Here is a 14,264-nt window from a genome sequence, read left to right as displayed (position 1 = left end):
GATTTAACAGAGCAGTTTTCTCTTTGGGGAAACTTCAATGATGTTCACAGTTTTGTTCTTTGCAGGATGGCGTTGGACCCATCTTGCCAGCAATTTATGGGAAACACTGAGGCTTCCCCAAACCCCCACTCTCCAAAGGCAGGGCTCTGATCCATCGCTACAGAGTCAGTCCTGAAGAAGCCTTGAGTTTTCCAGCAGGCAGCTGCATTTGGACTCAAAACTGAGCTTCTTTGAGCTCGCAGGGCCTGCAAATGCAACGCAGCGTTTACTCATTTGCTGACGTGCTCCATTCGGCGCCAACAGCACGGAAGGGCTGTCAGAGTCTCCAGGTGGCTGTTTACATTCAGCGGGAGAAGCAGGCATGAATACGAAGTCTGTGATTACTAGGATGCATTCTGCGACCGCCATGTCAGTGAGTGACATAGGATTTGCAATTATGCTCTCTTCACTGTATACCGCCCAGCGTGGGCAGGAATTTTATCCTGCTGTTGGTGACTTTTAGCCCTTGAAAGGGAAGCCACCTGTGTTGGATATATCCTGCTTCTCTTCGGTGTACCTAAAGCTTGCGCTGGTCCTGGGCACATGTCTTTGGAGATGGGTTAATACCACTTGGGCCCAGAAAATGGCGGCTTTCATCTGCAGATCAGGCCCGGTGTCAGGAGTGGGGAGCGTGTCCTCTGAGACCAAAGGCAAGGTGATTTGAGATAATGGCATCTGGATCTCAAGGAAGTAGTGGTGGTTTGTTTGCTCTTTTAACTACATTTATTGTGATGTAACATTTCTGAGAGCGAGTGCAGGGGCAGGAAAGTAATAAGGAGGTAACTGCCGAGGGGAGGCTGGCTTCCCCATTAATCTGACCTTCCAGGTTGTGCTAAATGATGTAGGAAGAACTTCAACTTGAAGATCGACTGACATTTTAATAGGCACCCAAAAATCCCATCTGTGGTGGGAGGTGTGAATTTATCTATGGCTGGCCAAGCGTAGTCGGGGGAAGCAGCCCTTGTTAGTGCTGGGGCTACTGGCCAGGGGTTTTAGGATTAGGCAGGTAGTAACTCTTTGTTTACTGAGTGCTCAGAAGACAAGTCTATTTGAAGTAGAAAAACCCAATGTCTGCAGGAAAGCTTTTATGTTTCATTGTAAATGAGGTGGCAAGCAGTTGGCAGCATAGACTGGAGTCAGATTGCCTGGGTTTATTCCCGAACTCCACCAGTTCCTAGCTGTGTGGCCCTGTGGAAGTTATGTACTTGCTCTAGGTCTTAGCTCCTTTATCCGTAAAACGGGCATAGTAATAGTATTTACTTTGTATGGTTGTGGTGAGACGTTTAAATCAGTAAATATAAGTTAAGCACAAAGAACAGTGTCTGGCATATAGTAGGGGATCTGTAATTGTTGGTGCGACAAAGTATCATGATAAATTAAGAGACCTCTTGAAAGCTGTTTCTTGTGATCCTGCTTCTTGATTATCTCCAAGAATGGAAAACGCTACAGGTGGAGACAGGTCATTAAATGGGCTCATTGTCACACTCACTGCTCCAGTTTCCTTTGCCTTAAAGACCTAAATCTCTGTTCTCTCCGTTGAGTTTTGACAGTTTCACACACTAATCTAAAAATAAGGATAACAACTTTAGGGGCGCCTGCATGGCTCAGATGGTTAAGCGTCTGCCTTCGGCTCAGGTCGAGCCCCATGTCAGGCTCCATGCTCCGTGGGGAGCCTGCTTCTCCCTCTCCCTCTAACTGCTCCCTTTGCTTGTGCTCTCTCGTTCTGTCAAATAAATAAATAAAAACTTAAAAAAAAATAATAACTTTAGATGGTTGCTGTGTCTTATTCTCCTCATTATATGGATGAGAACATTGAGACTCAGAGAAGTGAAGTGACTTGCCCAAAGTCACACAGTGAGTCACACCCGGGATACAAGTCAAGTGTTTCAGTTCCGTAGCCTGGGCTCTTCCCTGATCTTCCAGAGAAAGACTGGGGCTGGAGGTGGGGAGGAGCAGAGGGAGGAGGCGGGAGGCTCCCAACTAATAGTGTTTTCAGAGTGAGTGAGTGCGCATGGAAATTCAGTGCGGAGATCCTAATGATAATGAAGCAGATGACAGTGCTCGCTTCGGTAGCACATATACTAAAAATGAAGCAGATGACAGGCCCTGACTACACAATTCCAAACAACCGTCCTGACTGCTTTTAAAAAATGACAGATTGCTGTTTGCTTGCTGCGCAGTCGTTGCTTAAAGAGCTATGAGGGCCTGTCCCCTTGGAAGGTGTTTGGATCCTACAGGCCTGGAATGCTAGTGCTTAGGCCCAGCCCCTTGTTTTCGAGGTGGGGAACGGGGCTGGAGAAAGGGCAGCCACTTGTCTCTATGCTTGTGGCATCTCTCCTGAGCTCCTCCTGCCTACATGAGGGTCTTTTTTAGCAGGAACAAAGAGGATGGACCTATTCTTCAGTTGTTGGTTCAACACGTATTTATCGTATGATGGAAAATGTTGGATAAATGAACGAATCTCCTTGACATTTGAGCTTGTTTCTCTTCGCCTTGCCATGTCTGGTTCCTTCTCGGTCTTCAATCTCAGCTCATGTCACCTCCTTTAGAGAAACCTTTCCTGGTCACTCTACCTAATGTGGCTCGTCCCCCTCAGCCATTCTTTGTCTGGTCGCTTTGTGTCCTTTGTAACATCTATCACAGAGAAGCTGTCCTGTGTGTGTGTTGACCATTTACTACCCTTCATGAAGGCAGGAGCTCTCCGTGCACGGTTCACTGCTGCATCCCAGCTCTATGGTATAAAACCCGCACACGCTCGGTGCTCAAGCCATGTTTGTTGGGTAGAAATGAATGGATAAGGGAGTGAGGTGACACTGATGTCTACCCAGGAGGAAAACATTCTGTGACCTTAAATGGGGGTGGAGTGAGAGCTAGGATGTTGGCCTGCAGCCCCTTGGTCATCACGGTGCGTCCAACAGGAGTGGCACTCATCGGCACATGCATTTTCTGAATTACAAAGTGTGCCAGGGACATGTAATTTCTGTTAACTGGCACCAAGGAGGAGGGGTTTTCATCGAAATCCCGGCCAGCTGGAAGCATGTCCATGTCAGACCCATCTGCAAGGCAGAATGGACATGTCATCAACGCCGTCCACCTTCTGAAGCTGCAAGTCCCCAAAGACACCGCACCTGTGCCCTCACCGGCTGGGCCCGGGCGCACAGACAAGCCTATACGTCACACCTCCAACGGGTGAGGAGGGGATGAGGTGGGGGCAATCAGAAGAGGAAAGACTCATGGGCGTTATGGCAGAAGATGCATTGAAAATAACTGTCATATTACCTCAACCCTGGGCTGTTTACCAGCTTATGTGAAAAGTGAAGAGAACAAAAATCCGAGATTTCTAGTCTTACAGAGCCAGCCTTGCTTCCTTACCATGACCTTAGATGAGTGATGTATCCTCTGAGCCTCAGTTGTTTGATCTAATAAATAGGGGATCCTAACACTTAACTCATGGAATTGTTGTGAGGATTCACTGGGAAACACGCATGTGAGTAATCATGATAGTTGACACCACAGATCGATTTATATGTGCCGGGCACCATGCTAGTGACTTTACGTCCATTCTCTCATTTCCTCGCCACCACACCACTCCAAGAACAGCGATTACTACCTGCATCTTACAAGCCAGGGGACTAAAGGCTGCGGAGATTCAATGACTTGCCCACAGTGGCACAGGGAGGAAACACAGAGCCTGGATTTGAATTTGGGTTACCTGGCTTGCTGTGCTCTTCCCCGCCCTGTAAGTGACCCCCCGAGGGGTTAGTGCAGTACCTGCATGGAGCACATGTCTAATGAATGGCAGCTAGTAAGAGTCTGTTCTCCTACTTAGTGTTTCCGCTGCTCGCCTGCTTTCAAGCCTCTGTCATGCCCGCAGACTCCTCTGACAGCTATCACTTCTAGATTCCTCGTGCATGCCAGCAGCTGGCCTCCCCGCTCCCTTCATGTTCCCTATGACCCTAGGAAGTGCTGATATATTGTTGTCACTCTTCAGATGAGTCAAGAAAGTCTCAGAGAGGTTAGTTAGCTTGGTCCAAGGTCAGAGAGCCAAGATGACCAGGATCTGAACCCAGGGATTTGTGATTCCAGAGTCCAGGTGCTTTCTCTCCACATGGCAAACAACATTTCTCCATGCTAACATCTTTCAGAACCTGTTTCTCCTCCCTGAAGCCCCCCGACAACTGAAACTCGCCTTCGTTGCTCCCCCCTTCTCATTTCTGTTCGTACAATAGAGTCTAGTTTTTACTGTACTCTCCAATTTTGAATTGTGCCTCCATATTCATTTATTGGTAGTAAATACCATTTATCAAACCCTTCGATGTACTCCATACAATGATCAGAGCTGTACATGCATGATTTCATTTAATCCTGCCGACAGCCCGATGAGGTGGAGGTTCTGATACCCATTTTACAGATGGGAAAACAGGTTTAGGGAGGTGTTGTAACTTATCCAAGTTTGTTTAGTCATTTGCCAAAGGAAACATAACTTGGGAGTGACAATGCTGGGACAGAAACCCAAATGACTTGGTTCCAAAACCCATCACCTGAGCTATTATTATTATATTTCTTCTCCAATCTCACAAAGTCCTAGTGGATTGGGAACATAGCTGGTGTAGCTACCCCCAAATCCTTGCTGACCAAAGCTTTAAAATCTAGTCCTTTGATGGAGGTCTCCATGATGAAGAAGCCCTAGGCTCTCAGAATTGCCAGCATCTAAAAACAGCTTAAGCTTAAAAAAGAATTGAGCTCATAAATAGAATGTGCAGAACAGGATATTTGGAAATGTGGTTCTGATATCTAACATTCCCTTCCAACCAGTGTCGCCCCTTCTGACCGACTGCTCTGCTCCTTGTCATGGAAGCTGGTGCTATCTCTCTCGAGCTGTGACTGACATGTCCTCTTCATGCAGTAAAGTTTTTTCCAGCTCTCTCCTTGACATAGATGTAAAACATCTCCCCAAAGAACTGGGACTGGGGAAGGGCTAGGAATCAGGGGTAGGTACCACCCTTTGAAGGCGCTATTGATTTGAATTCCTCTTTGGTCCTCCAGGTGGTTTTGCTGCCTCCTTACTTTTAGATGCGAACTTGCTTTTGCTTTCTTTGTGAAGGTCTGCTGACTGCCACTAGCTCTCACAGTCCTCTTGGGTGGTCCAGGGAGTCACTGTGTTCATGGGGAGGGCATCAGGATGGCTCTGGCCTCCAGGACACATGTGACCTACAGCAAACTCTGACGTCACAAATGCCCTTCATCAAGTCTGTCGGTCATGCTAGCACTGATTCTAATAGCATTAACTGAAGATACACAAAATGGCTTTTGCAAATGCCTTTTGCCTTTCTCCCTGGGTCTTGGCTAGCATCCCTTTTAGTCTTTACCGGGTGGTAGCTCTTGTCCATCCCACAGTGACCCTGTTTGCATAATTAGCTTGCATCTGTGGCTGTGTATTTACCCCTGAAAGCAATCACCTTTGGACTCTGGATAAATACCAGCATGGAACACTGGAAGATGTTCTTGGTCTCGAGCCCTCTTGTTCCCACAGAGAAGACGAAAGTGGAGGGTCATTTTGGAAATCATATCCCCCATCTTCTAGGTCTCTGTTCTGTATCATTTAGAGTGAGGACAGGCAAAACCAGAAATAAACTCATGGAGAGGGAGAGATCTAGGGAATGCACAATGATTATCGTGCTTTGACGTCAATGATCCAGAATCATACTGCAAGCTTCCGTTCTTTTTCAAGTTGCTTGGTTGTGTCTGGCTGCCCTCGGAGCAGGGGTACATTTGCTTTTTGGATATCTCTGTATAGCACACTCTCAGTTACCTTCCTTCCCACCACTACTACTTGATTGCAAGACCCGTATAGTTTTAATCTGGGTGGGCTGGACCCTCTGAATTAAACCATCCTCTGACCCTGTCCCCACCCGCATCCCTGTGATTTCAGAAGCACATACCCATTTGTGTATCTTCTCCAGCCTCAACCATGTTGTGTATTAATAGTTGCCATTGAACAAAAGGGACGCAGTGATTTAAGATTAAGGTCTGGGCTTAGAGTTCTGGATTCTAGTCCTTGTTGCCTTGGGCCGGTCATTTGACTTCTGAGCCTTAACTATAATCTCTAAAATAGGATAATGCGATACCTCCTCTCATAGGGTTGGATAGAATTAGATAGCATAATGCATGTAAAGTCCTTGGTACATAGTAGGTGCTCAGTAAATGGTGACAATTATTGCTGGATGATAAGTCAGAGACAATTTTTTTTTTTTTTAGTAGTCTCCCTCAAACTAATCATGAAACCTAACATAAGGCATTGAAACATTCTGAATCTCAGTTTCTTGATCTGTAGTCAGGGGACAAGAATAGCTTTTCCCTGCAGACTTCACAAGGTTCTTAGGAGACTTTGTTTCAGCAGCAGCCAGATCTGTTTTGGTTGCAGATTCTGAGGAGCTGCTTCTGGTTTCTGTAGTTGGCTCCCCAGAGGGGCCAGGCAAGGCCCAGAGGAGGGCCACCTGGAAAGCCCTATACTCAAATGGTTCAGGCACAGCCACAACCCATATTTTACCTATTTGGGAGCAGCAAGATCTCTCTAAGCAGCTGTACTGGGAAGAATGAGTATAAAAATCCCTCTAAACTAGAACTTCTTAAAACCAGACATGCTGTACATCAAAATCTCAATTCCCAGCAATGACTCAAAGCCTTAGAATCCCAGTGACAGAGGCCAGATGGGAGTTCAAATATTCGGCGGGGTTTCTATGGCCTCAGGTTGTGATACCTGCTTTGACTAGTTTTACTGAGCAGATCTATGAGCCGCACTGAAAATTTCATATGGTACATGTGCGGAAAACGTGCAAGGGAATGGTAAGCATGGAGTTCAGGATAGCGGTTGTGAGGGAAGTGGGGAGGAGGGGAAGAAGGAATGAGATTGGATGAAGCACACAGCAGGCTTCAATGGACTGGATAATGATTACTTTTTAAAAAGCTAGATGGTAGGTATATGGTTATTTGTTTCATAATATATATATATATCACCTATATATATATATATATATCTCCTATATACATATATATATATAGGAGATATATATATATATATAGGAGATATATATATATATATATATATATATATACCATTTAATTAAAAAAACGGGAGAAAGGCAGAAAGGAGCCCCCAGATCCAGTAAAATTACTAAGAAACACCACTCTGTGAGGCCCATATATATTTTCTCTCTCCTGTGAACCACTGAACCCCCACAGTCTCTCACGGAGCCTGATCCAGAGTGGGTGATGGATAACTAGTGTTGAATGAATGAATGAATGGATGGATGGGTGAATCTGGAATGCTCCCCTACGCCCCCCGCCCCTGTCACCTTTGCTCCCACCTCTGTTGCATTCTATTTGTCAAAGTGTAGGTCAATAGGCAGAAGGGCTTCCTGAGAACATTTTGTTTCTGCTTTGGTCTAGGACACAATACTATGGCCTGGCAAACAGATGGCTTGATCATTTAACATTGTTCTATTTCAAGCAAAATGTCCTTGCAAGGTTTATTCTCAGGGACACCGAGCTGCTGCAAGGATCTTTGGAGTTAACTCCTCTAGTTTGGTCTTGCCTGCCCAGCACATTCCATGAGCCACTGGCATTCACGGTCACCCGAGAGGTTGCTGGAAGTGCTCACACTCACTACGCTTGGCCCAAGGCAGAACTGGGGTCTTTACTGTCCAGACGTAAGCAAGAGGCGCCTGTGGGAGCAGCTGTTGGCCTGGCTCAGCCCAGCTTGCTCAGCCCTTGCTCCCAGCGGAGCCGTAATAGGACTCTGCTCTGCTGCCTGCCACAGCCGGTCGCTTCCCACAGAGGCTGTGAGGCTGGTCTGTATGGGCAGAGGTGGGTGAGAGGGTGGGGATCACGCCTGCTCATCTTACCGAGACAAGCGACTTCCATACCTGCTTAACTGATGCCAGAGGAGCTGGGAAGCTAAAGGGCATTGCTTGGACCTGTGAAAACGTTTGCTAAAAAAAGGTGGAGACCAGTGAGCAAGGAACTGCCCACCCTCCAAGTCAGCTCCTTTCCTAAGCCAAGGGCCTGATGGAAGTGATTACCAAGGGCTGGACAGTGGCTGGGAAGAGTGCTGGGCTTGATAGCAGTGCTCGTAATCTCTGAGGGACCTTTTGGGGCCTTATTCTCTATAACAGGGTAATAGTCAAGATTTTTAACCACTATGGTGTAGGCACTAGCCAGTGAGAATGAAGAAGAGCGTTATTGCTGAAGGTCTCAGCTGTCCCGGGCCTGAGCTCTTAGGTTGTTGGAAGCTAGAGCGATGGGGAGAATGTGGAGAAAGGGCCAGGGGGCAGGAGTGGGGAGAGGCCTCGGGGAGCTCCGAGCATCCACTGTTTACCTATCACTACAGGCATTGTTCAATATGTTGGCAACCAGTGTGGCTACAGTCTCGTCCTACTGTACGGTATGAGAAAGGTAGATTTGATTCTTATACATTGGAATCACTTGGGGAGTATGCTGACAACACAGATGCCTAGACCCCACCTCAAAACTGTTGACCCTGTTAGGCCCAGACTAAGCTTACTACACTCATGAGACCCGAGTGCCTGGATCAGCTGATCAACTTTCAAGGCGTCCCTGAAGACTGACTGAAATGACGTTCCACACACAGACTCCAGGAGAACATGCTTAATTCACATGTAGGTCTGTGAGTGAGCGAAGCAGGGTAGGGGGGACTGTGGCAAACTGAAGAGTGCATGTCCATCTGACTACAGCTTGCCCCTGACCCGGCCCTGCTGGATCGCTGCTGTTCTGGAACGGCAGGCCTGGGGTGGATGGACCTTCCGAAGTTTCACCGGAAGTTGGAAGTCAGTGAGCCTGTATTTACTGGGTCAGTTCTGCATCTCACCAACTCACAGGTGGGGCACTGCTTTAAGCTCTTGCTGCTCCAAAAGCCCTGTCTATGGGATGGTGGAAGGTAGAGGAGGTGTAGCTGGTCCCACATGAGAGAAGAAGGAGACGAGCCCTAGGTGAGGGTCCTAATGCTGCTTAAGGAGACCATTTCCTCAAGTCTGGCCCTAGCCCGGGCTCCTGGGTGGCTCAGTCGGTTACTTAACCATCTACCTTCGGCTCAGGTCATGATCCCAGGGTCCTGGGATCGAGTCCCATGTCGGGCTCCCTGCTCTGCAGGGAGTGTGCTTCTCCCTCTGCCCCTCCCCCTGCTTGTGCTCTCTCTCAAATAAATAAAATCTTAAAAAAAAAAAAAAGTAGGGTCCTAGGAGTGTGTTCTCAGCTGGCTGTGCCCCTCCATCACCTCTCAGATGTCCCCCTGACCCCACCCCCAATCAGAGCCTGCCCTCAGCACTTTTCCTAGTGCTCAGATACCAGGGTGTGATCATGAGGTGAAGGGGCACCTTCCTAGTGACTGAGTCTTGGCTGAGGGATGGAGCTCTCACAGGATGGGATATTTGTCTTCAGACATGAGGTACTTGGTTCTACTTGGGATCCCTGCAATGTTCCACAAAGGTGTGGATTCCTCTAAATGTAAGAGAACTTGGCTTGATTACTGCAAGTGCTAAATGCTTCTTTCTCTGCTTGGAATGTCCCTCCCCCACCCCTTTTGCTATCTGACTCCTATTCATCGTTCAGTACTCAGCCTACCCTGTGCTCTGACCTCTATGACGGGGCTATACTCATTTCCTTTTAGCACCACTGCCCTGGCCATGCCCTTGTTTAGGCTTCCTCACCTGCAATTTCAGTGGCCTACTCCCTTAAAAACATTCAAGTCTGACATGCGTGAGGTGTGTGCTGCATCACTTGATAATACGTCAGTTAATCCTCAGGACAGCCCATGGAGACTGGAGCTATTATCATTCCACTATTATCAGTGAGACTGGCTCAGAGAGGTTAAGTAACTTGACCAACGTCATGTGGCTAGCACGTGGTAATGGGGATTTGAACCCAGTCTGTGTGTGGCCGAGCCTGCATCTGCATCCGTTATACTATGTCACATCCCTGCGGCTGGGAGTCAGTGGCCTGGGCTCAAGGTGCCTCTCTTCGTTCACAAAGCACAGTCCCATGTTGGGCTCTGAGGTCAGAGAGCTTGAACTCGGGGCGCGGGCAGCTGTCAAACCCCCTCTGCTACTCTCTGTGGCTACCCTTTGTGCCTTGGCTTCCCTGGCTCTGTCCTGGGGACAGTTAGAGCTGCCTTAGGAGGTAACGGCAGACATTAAAGGAGAGGATGTGTCCGTTGTCCTCACTGCAGTGCCCAGCACACAGGAACTGTCTGAAACATGGTGATGGAATAAATGATTGGAGGTGCCCGTGAGTTCAGAAATAACTCTCTCTTGCTCCTTTCAAATCCTCATATGACTGCCCGGAGATGGGGTTTGGTTTGGGAGGGAGTAAGTGTGATGCTGGGCATTGGTGAGGAGTCTGAAATGCGGGTGGCAAGCCTTTTGAATTGTTGACATTTCTCAGAAAGGTTACCCAATAAAGACAGTGGGCAATTGGAAGAATATTCTGTTTCATGTGGAAGGCAAGGACCGTGTCTCCGTTACTCCTGTCCAACCGCTTGTCAGCCACAGCAGTTAAAAGTTAACTGGATCCACTGCTCCTGAGGCACAGTCTGAATATCTGCTTGGCTGGTCACAACATCTGCCACTCGGGTGTAGAGTAGGATTACTAAACTCATTGCTAAACTCATACAGGGTGTTCTTTTGACAAATACGGGATGCCCCCCTGTCCTTGTGACTTTTTCCCAGTTCTCCACCTGGATAATTATATTCAGCTCAGTGAAGCAAGGAGTTGGTCATCTCACAGAAAACTCTAGAACGTGTTACCATGTTGGCTCTACCAAGCCCAAAGTTATGACACCTGGGCAGTATTCCTTGGCAGGATTATGGTTTTGTTTTCGTTTTATTAATATCTGGAAAAGTATGTGGACAATTCAGTTTTCCAAATGTGTGTGTGGGGGGTATGTAAAAGATCAATGTTTTTAATCCCAGGATTTCAAGAACTGTCCAGGGAAAAGGTCTAATTAGACCTGCCTTGTTTTTTTAATGACACCCAGCCTTAGCGGCAAATGGCATTTATGCACTGAAGGGCCCACCTTCATGAGCATGCAGTGGATGTTAAATCACCACAGTCAAGTCTAAGGAGGACTGATAGGTTGTCTTACAACACTGCCTCAGCTCTCGGGGGTGCCCCCTCAACTCTGTTTGCAGGGCGCTCGCTTCGGCCCCATCTCGGTGGGGTCGCCTGGTTTTGCAGGCTCCGTCCTTCTGTCCCCAAAGCCGCTCTTCCCCCCCTTTTCCCTTTTCCCTGACACTGTCCCCCACCTCTGCCTGTCTTTGTCTTTCTCTCTCATACCCACCCCCCACCTTCTCTCTACCCTCCCTCTTCTCCTCCTCCTCCCTTCCCTCTCCAACCTTCTTTGCCCCGTCTCTGTTCTAGCAGCTGTCCTCCACGAAGTGTCCCCACTCCAGCCTTGGGCTGGTACCTTCTCCCTGACCTTGCTGCCTTATACCATGATCTGGTGAAACAGCCAGTCTGCCCCAAATGAGAAGAAATCAGAGAAGGTAAAGAATGTTGTAATGCAAACGGAATATATATCTAAACTCAAACCCCTTACACAGTTGTCTTGAAGCATGCTGTGTTTTCTTGGAGAAGTCAGACTAGAGCCAGGATGAATGAATTATCCATAATTCCATACAGGACCCTATCCACAGCCCTGTGCTTCCTGCTTAAGTATCGTATAGGATTATACATGGGAAAACAGATTCAGAAGTTTAAAGTATGATCATAGCTTTCTCTCTGACCTTCTTGTTTGGACCACATCCCGTAAGCGGACTCCCTTTGGTTTTAGAGGACTCTCAGAATGATCAGAGTATCCATCTCACACCCTCGCCCAGATTCCCCCTTTGCAGCCAGGATTACGACTCAATGGAGGGAACAACATGGCAGCCACTAGTGGCCAGTGTGCAGAAGTTCTGATGCTTGTTGAGAACACGGTGATGAGGTCAAAGAAACAATGCCAACATTCCCACCACTGTGACACCCCTGGCTGAAGCCCCTTTTAGGGCACCATAGAAATTCTACACAGAACACAAGGGATGAGGCTGCACACTCCATGGAGGGTAGGCAAGACTGTCTCCCACTCCTTGGTCTGAGTGGTGGCCTTGCTGCCTCAAATCGTTATGTTTGCAAGGCCACATGCTTTATCTTCCCAGCCAGGGCAGGACTCCCTGCTCCCACCTTTCCTTTCCCAGAGGTAACATGGGCAGAACAAGGACCCAGGCTCGAGTAGCCAAAGAATGGCAGGACGCCATCAGTGGAGGCAGACTGTATTTAAATGCAATTCACCTCTTTGGGGTCTGGGAAAAGCCACCCGTAGATTCATTTGCTGGGAAACACGGTCTGTGTGGCCGAAGCAGTGGACACCGGGGTCATGGTCTTGCCCAAACTTGACTTCCTTCGAAGGTCTGTCTGCTGTCCGGAATGGCAGCCGCTTCGGTGGGCGAATAGGACGTTCATCTCTGTGGGGGCGGCTTCAGGCTGGGACCCCTTAGGGGTGGCGGGCTGTTCAGGCTTTCCTGAGGTGGGATGGGAGGTGTACTGTTTGGCAGGAGGAGGACTGTAATTCTGAAATCTCACGGTTTTGACTTGCTGCAAGAGAAAGGAGAGCAAAGGGGCCCAGGTGAGGTGGGAGCTGTGCTGGTTTCCCCGGGACTCGACTCGTGCTGTTTCTCAACACTTGGCCCTCCTTAAAATGCCTCATTTCTGTGTTCATTCAGCAAATACTTGTGTCTTATGAGGGTCTGCTCTGCATCGTGCTGTGGTGGTGGAGGTGTCAGATGCTAGGGGAGGTGTGGAGCACTCTTGAGCCGAGGCTGGGATGGGGTAGCCACAGAAGGCCTCCTAGAGGGGGAGCTATTTAAATGGAGAACTGAAGAATGACAAATTACGTAGGAGAAATGGGAGGGGCAACCCCTTGAGGAAAGCGCTGAGGCAAGAGGCTAGAGTTCCTTCCAGAAGGTATAAGAGGTTCACCTTCCCTCTCTCCCCTCCGCCTGCCATTAAGACCTATCTCAGGGCCACCTCTTCTTTAAGGCACCCCCCTGCCGACTCCAGCTTATAAGTTTCATAACAGCCTTATATCCTCAGAGCAGAGTTCTGCTGGCTGAATGTCATCTGCAGAATGTTTGAGAGTTTGATTTAGTGGCCAACACACAAAAATCGGGTAATGGCATTGAAAAATCAGAATTTCATATGTCTCTTAAAAAATGAAAGATCTATTGCACTGAGGCCTGTGCCCTATTCTGACAACAGCTGCCTGGAGCTGATTAGCAGGCCCCCCTTTTCACGGGAGGCACGGTCTCCCCTTCTGTCCCTCTTTCTTTCACCTCTCCATGCCTGTTCTGTCTCTACCTTGTACCAACAGGTATTTGCTTCAGCACATCCCTGATTTAGGGCTTAATGCTGTTCTGTGCCACTGTTTAGAAATCATTTCTGTTTTCCATGAAATTGGCTCCTAGTGTCCCCCACCGAGAATGCAAGTTTCTTCATACTTTTGACCCTTACCATATCTTGCAGAGGTCTGGGCGCTTATTAAATGCTGATAATTTGAGGGCTGTATTTAACAGCCTGGGGTAAAGGGCAACTGGGGCTTGGAAAACAGAATTATTTGAATACTAAAATTTAGAAAAAGAACTCCCAACATTTATATCAGTCAACCCTAACTTTTTCCAAATGCCTTTCCTTACAAGCTGATAGCTTAGCGTGAAGAGCAGGAGTTTTTCGATCAGATCTGGTTTCTACTCCAGACACTCCCATGTATCAGCTGTGTGCCTTTGGGTAATGTACTATAACTCCTTAAGCCTCCATGTCCTCATTTTAGAATGAGGATGACAACAATAATACCTACTACAGAGGGTTACTGTCAGGATTAAATGAGATGAGACATGTCAAGTCCTCAGCACAGTGCCTGCCAGGTTGTTAGCATTCAGTAAATGCCTAACAAAGAGGAGGAAACCACATCATCTTTCCTTCTGGAGTGGAATGGGTAATGGTGCTGGTGTTGATGGTGATGGTGGTGATGATGGTGATGAGAGTGGAGGTGATAGTGGTGGTGATGCTGAGGGTGATGGTCATGGTGGGGGTGCTGGTGAGGGTGATGGTGGTGGTAGGGATGGTGGTGGTGGTGCTGAGGGTGATGGTGGTGGTGCAGAGAGTGATGGTCATGGTGG

General features: G+C 48.0%; 1 protein-coding gene across 3 annotated transcripts in view; it reads right to left on the bottom strand.

Annotated features, from left to right (window-relative positions):
* The window catches only part of SH3RF2 (SH3 domain containing ring finger 2), a 128,015-nt gene that overhangs the window by 5,686 nt on the left and 108,065 nt on the right, over positions 1-14,264 (bottom strand). For 2 of the 3 annotated variants that reach the window (XM_044916757.1, XM_021702046.2), the window contains exon 10: positions 12,224-12,684. The exons of the other annotated variant lie outside the window; for it this stretch is intronic. In XM_044916757.1, coding sequence (XP_044772692.1) covers positions 12,415-12,684 — 270 coding nt within the window. In that variant the 3' untranslated portion in view covers positions 12,224-12,414. Of the gene's footprint in view, positions 1-12,223; positions 12,685-14,264 lie in introns of those variants that run through there. 3 annotated transcript variants of the gene reach the window in all.

This window comes from Neomonachus schauinslandi, chromosome 7, assembly GCF_002201575.2.
Source record: "Neomonachus schauinslandi chromosome 7, ASM220157v2, whole genome shotgun sequence".
Lineage (NCBI taxonomy): Eukaryota > Metazoa > Chordata > Mammalia > Carnivora > Phocidae > Neomonachus > Neomonachus schauinslandi.
Note: the sequence above shows the minus strand (reverse complement) of the source record. Positions and strands in the feature narration are given on the sequence as shown.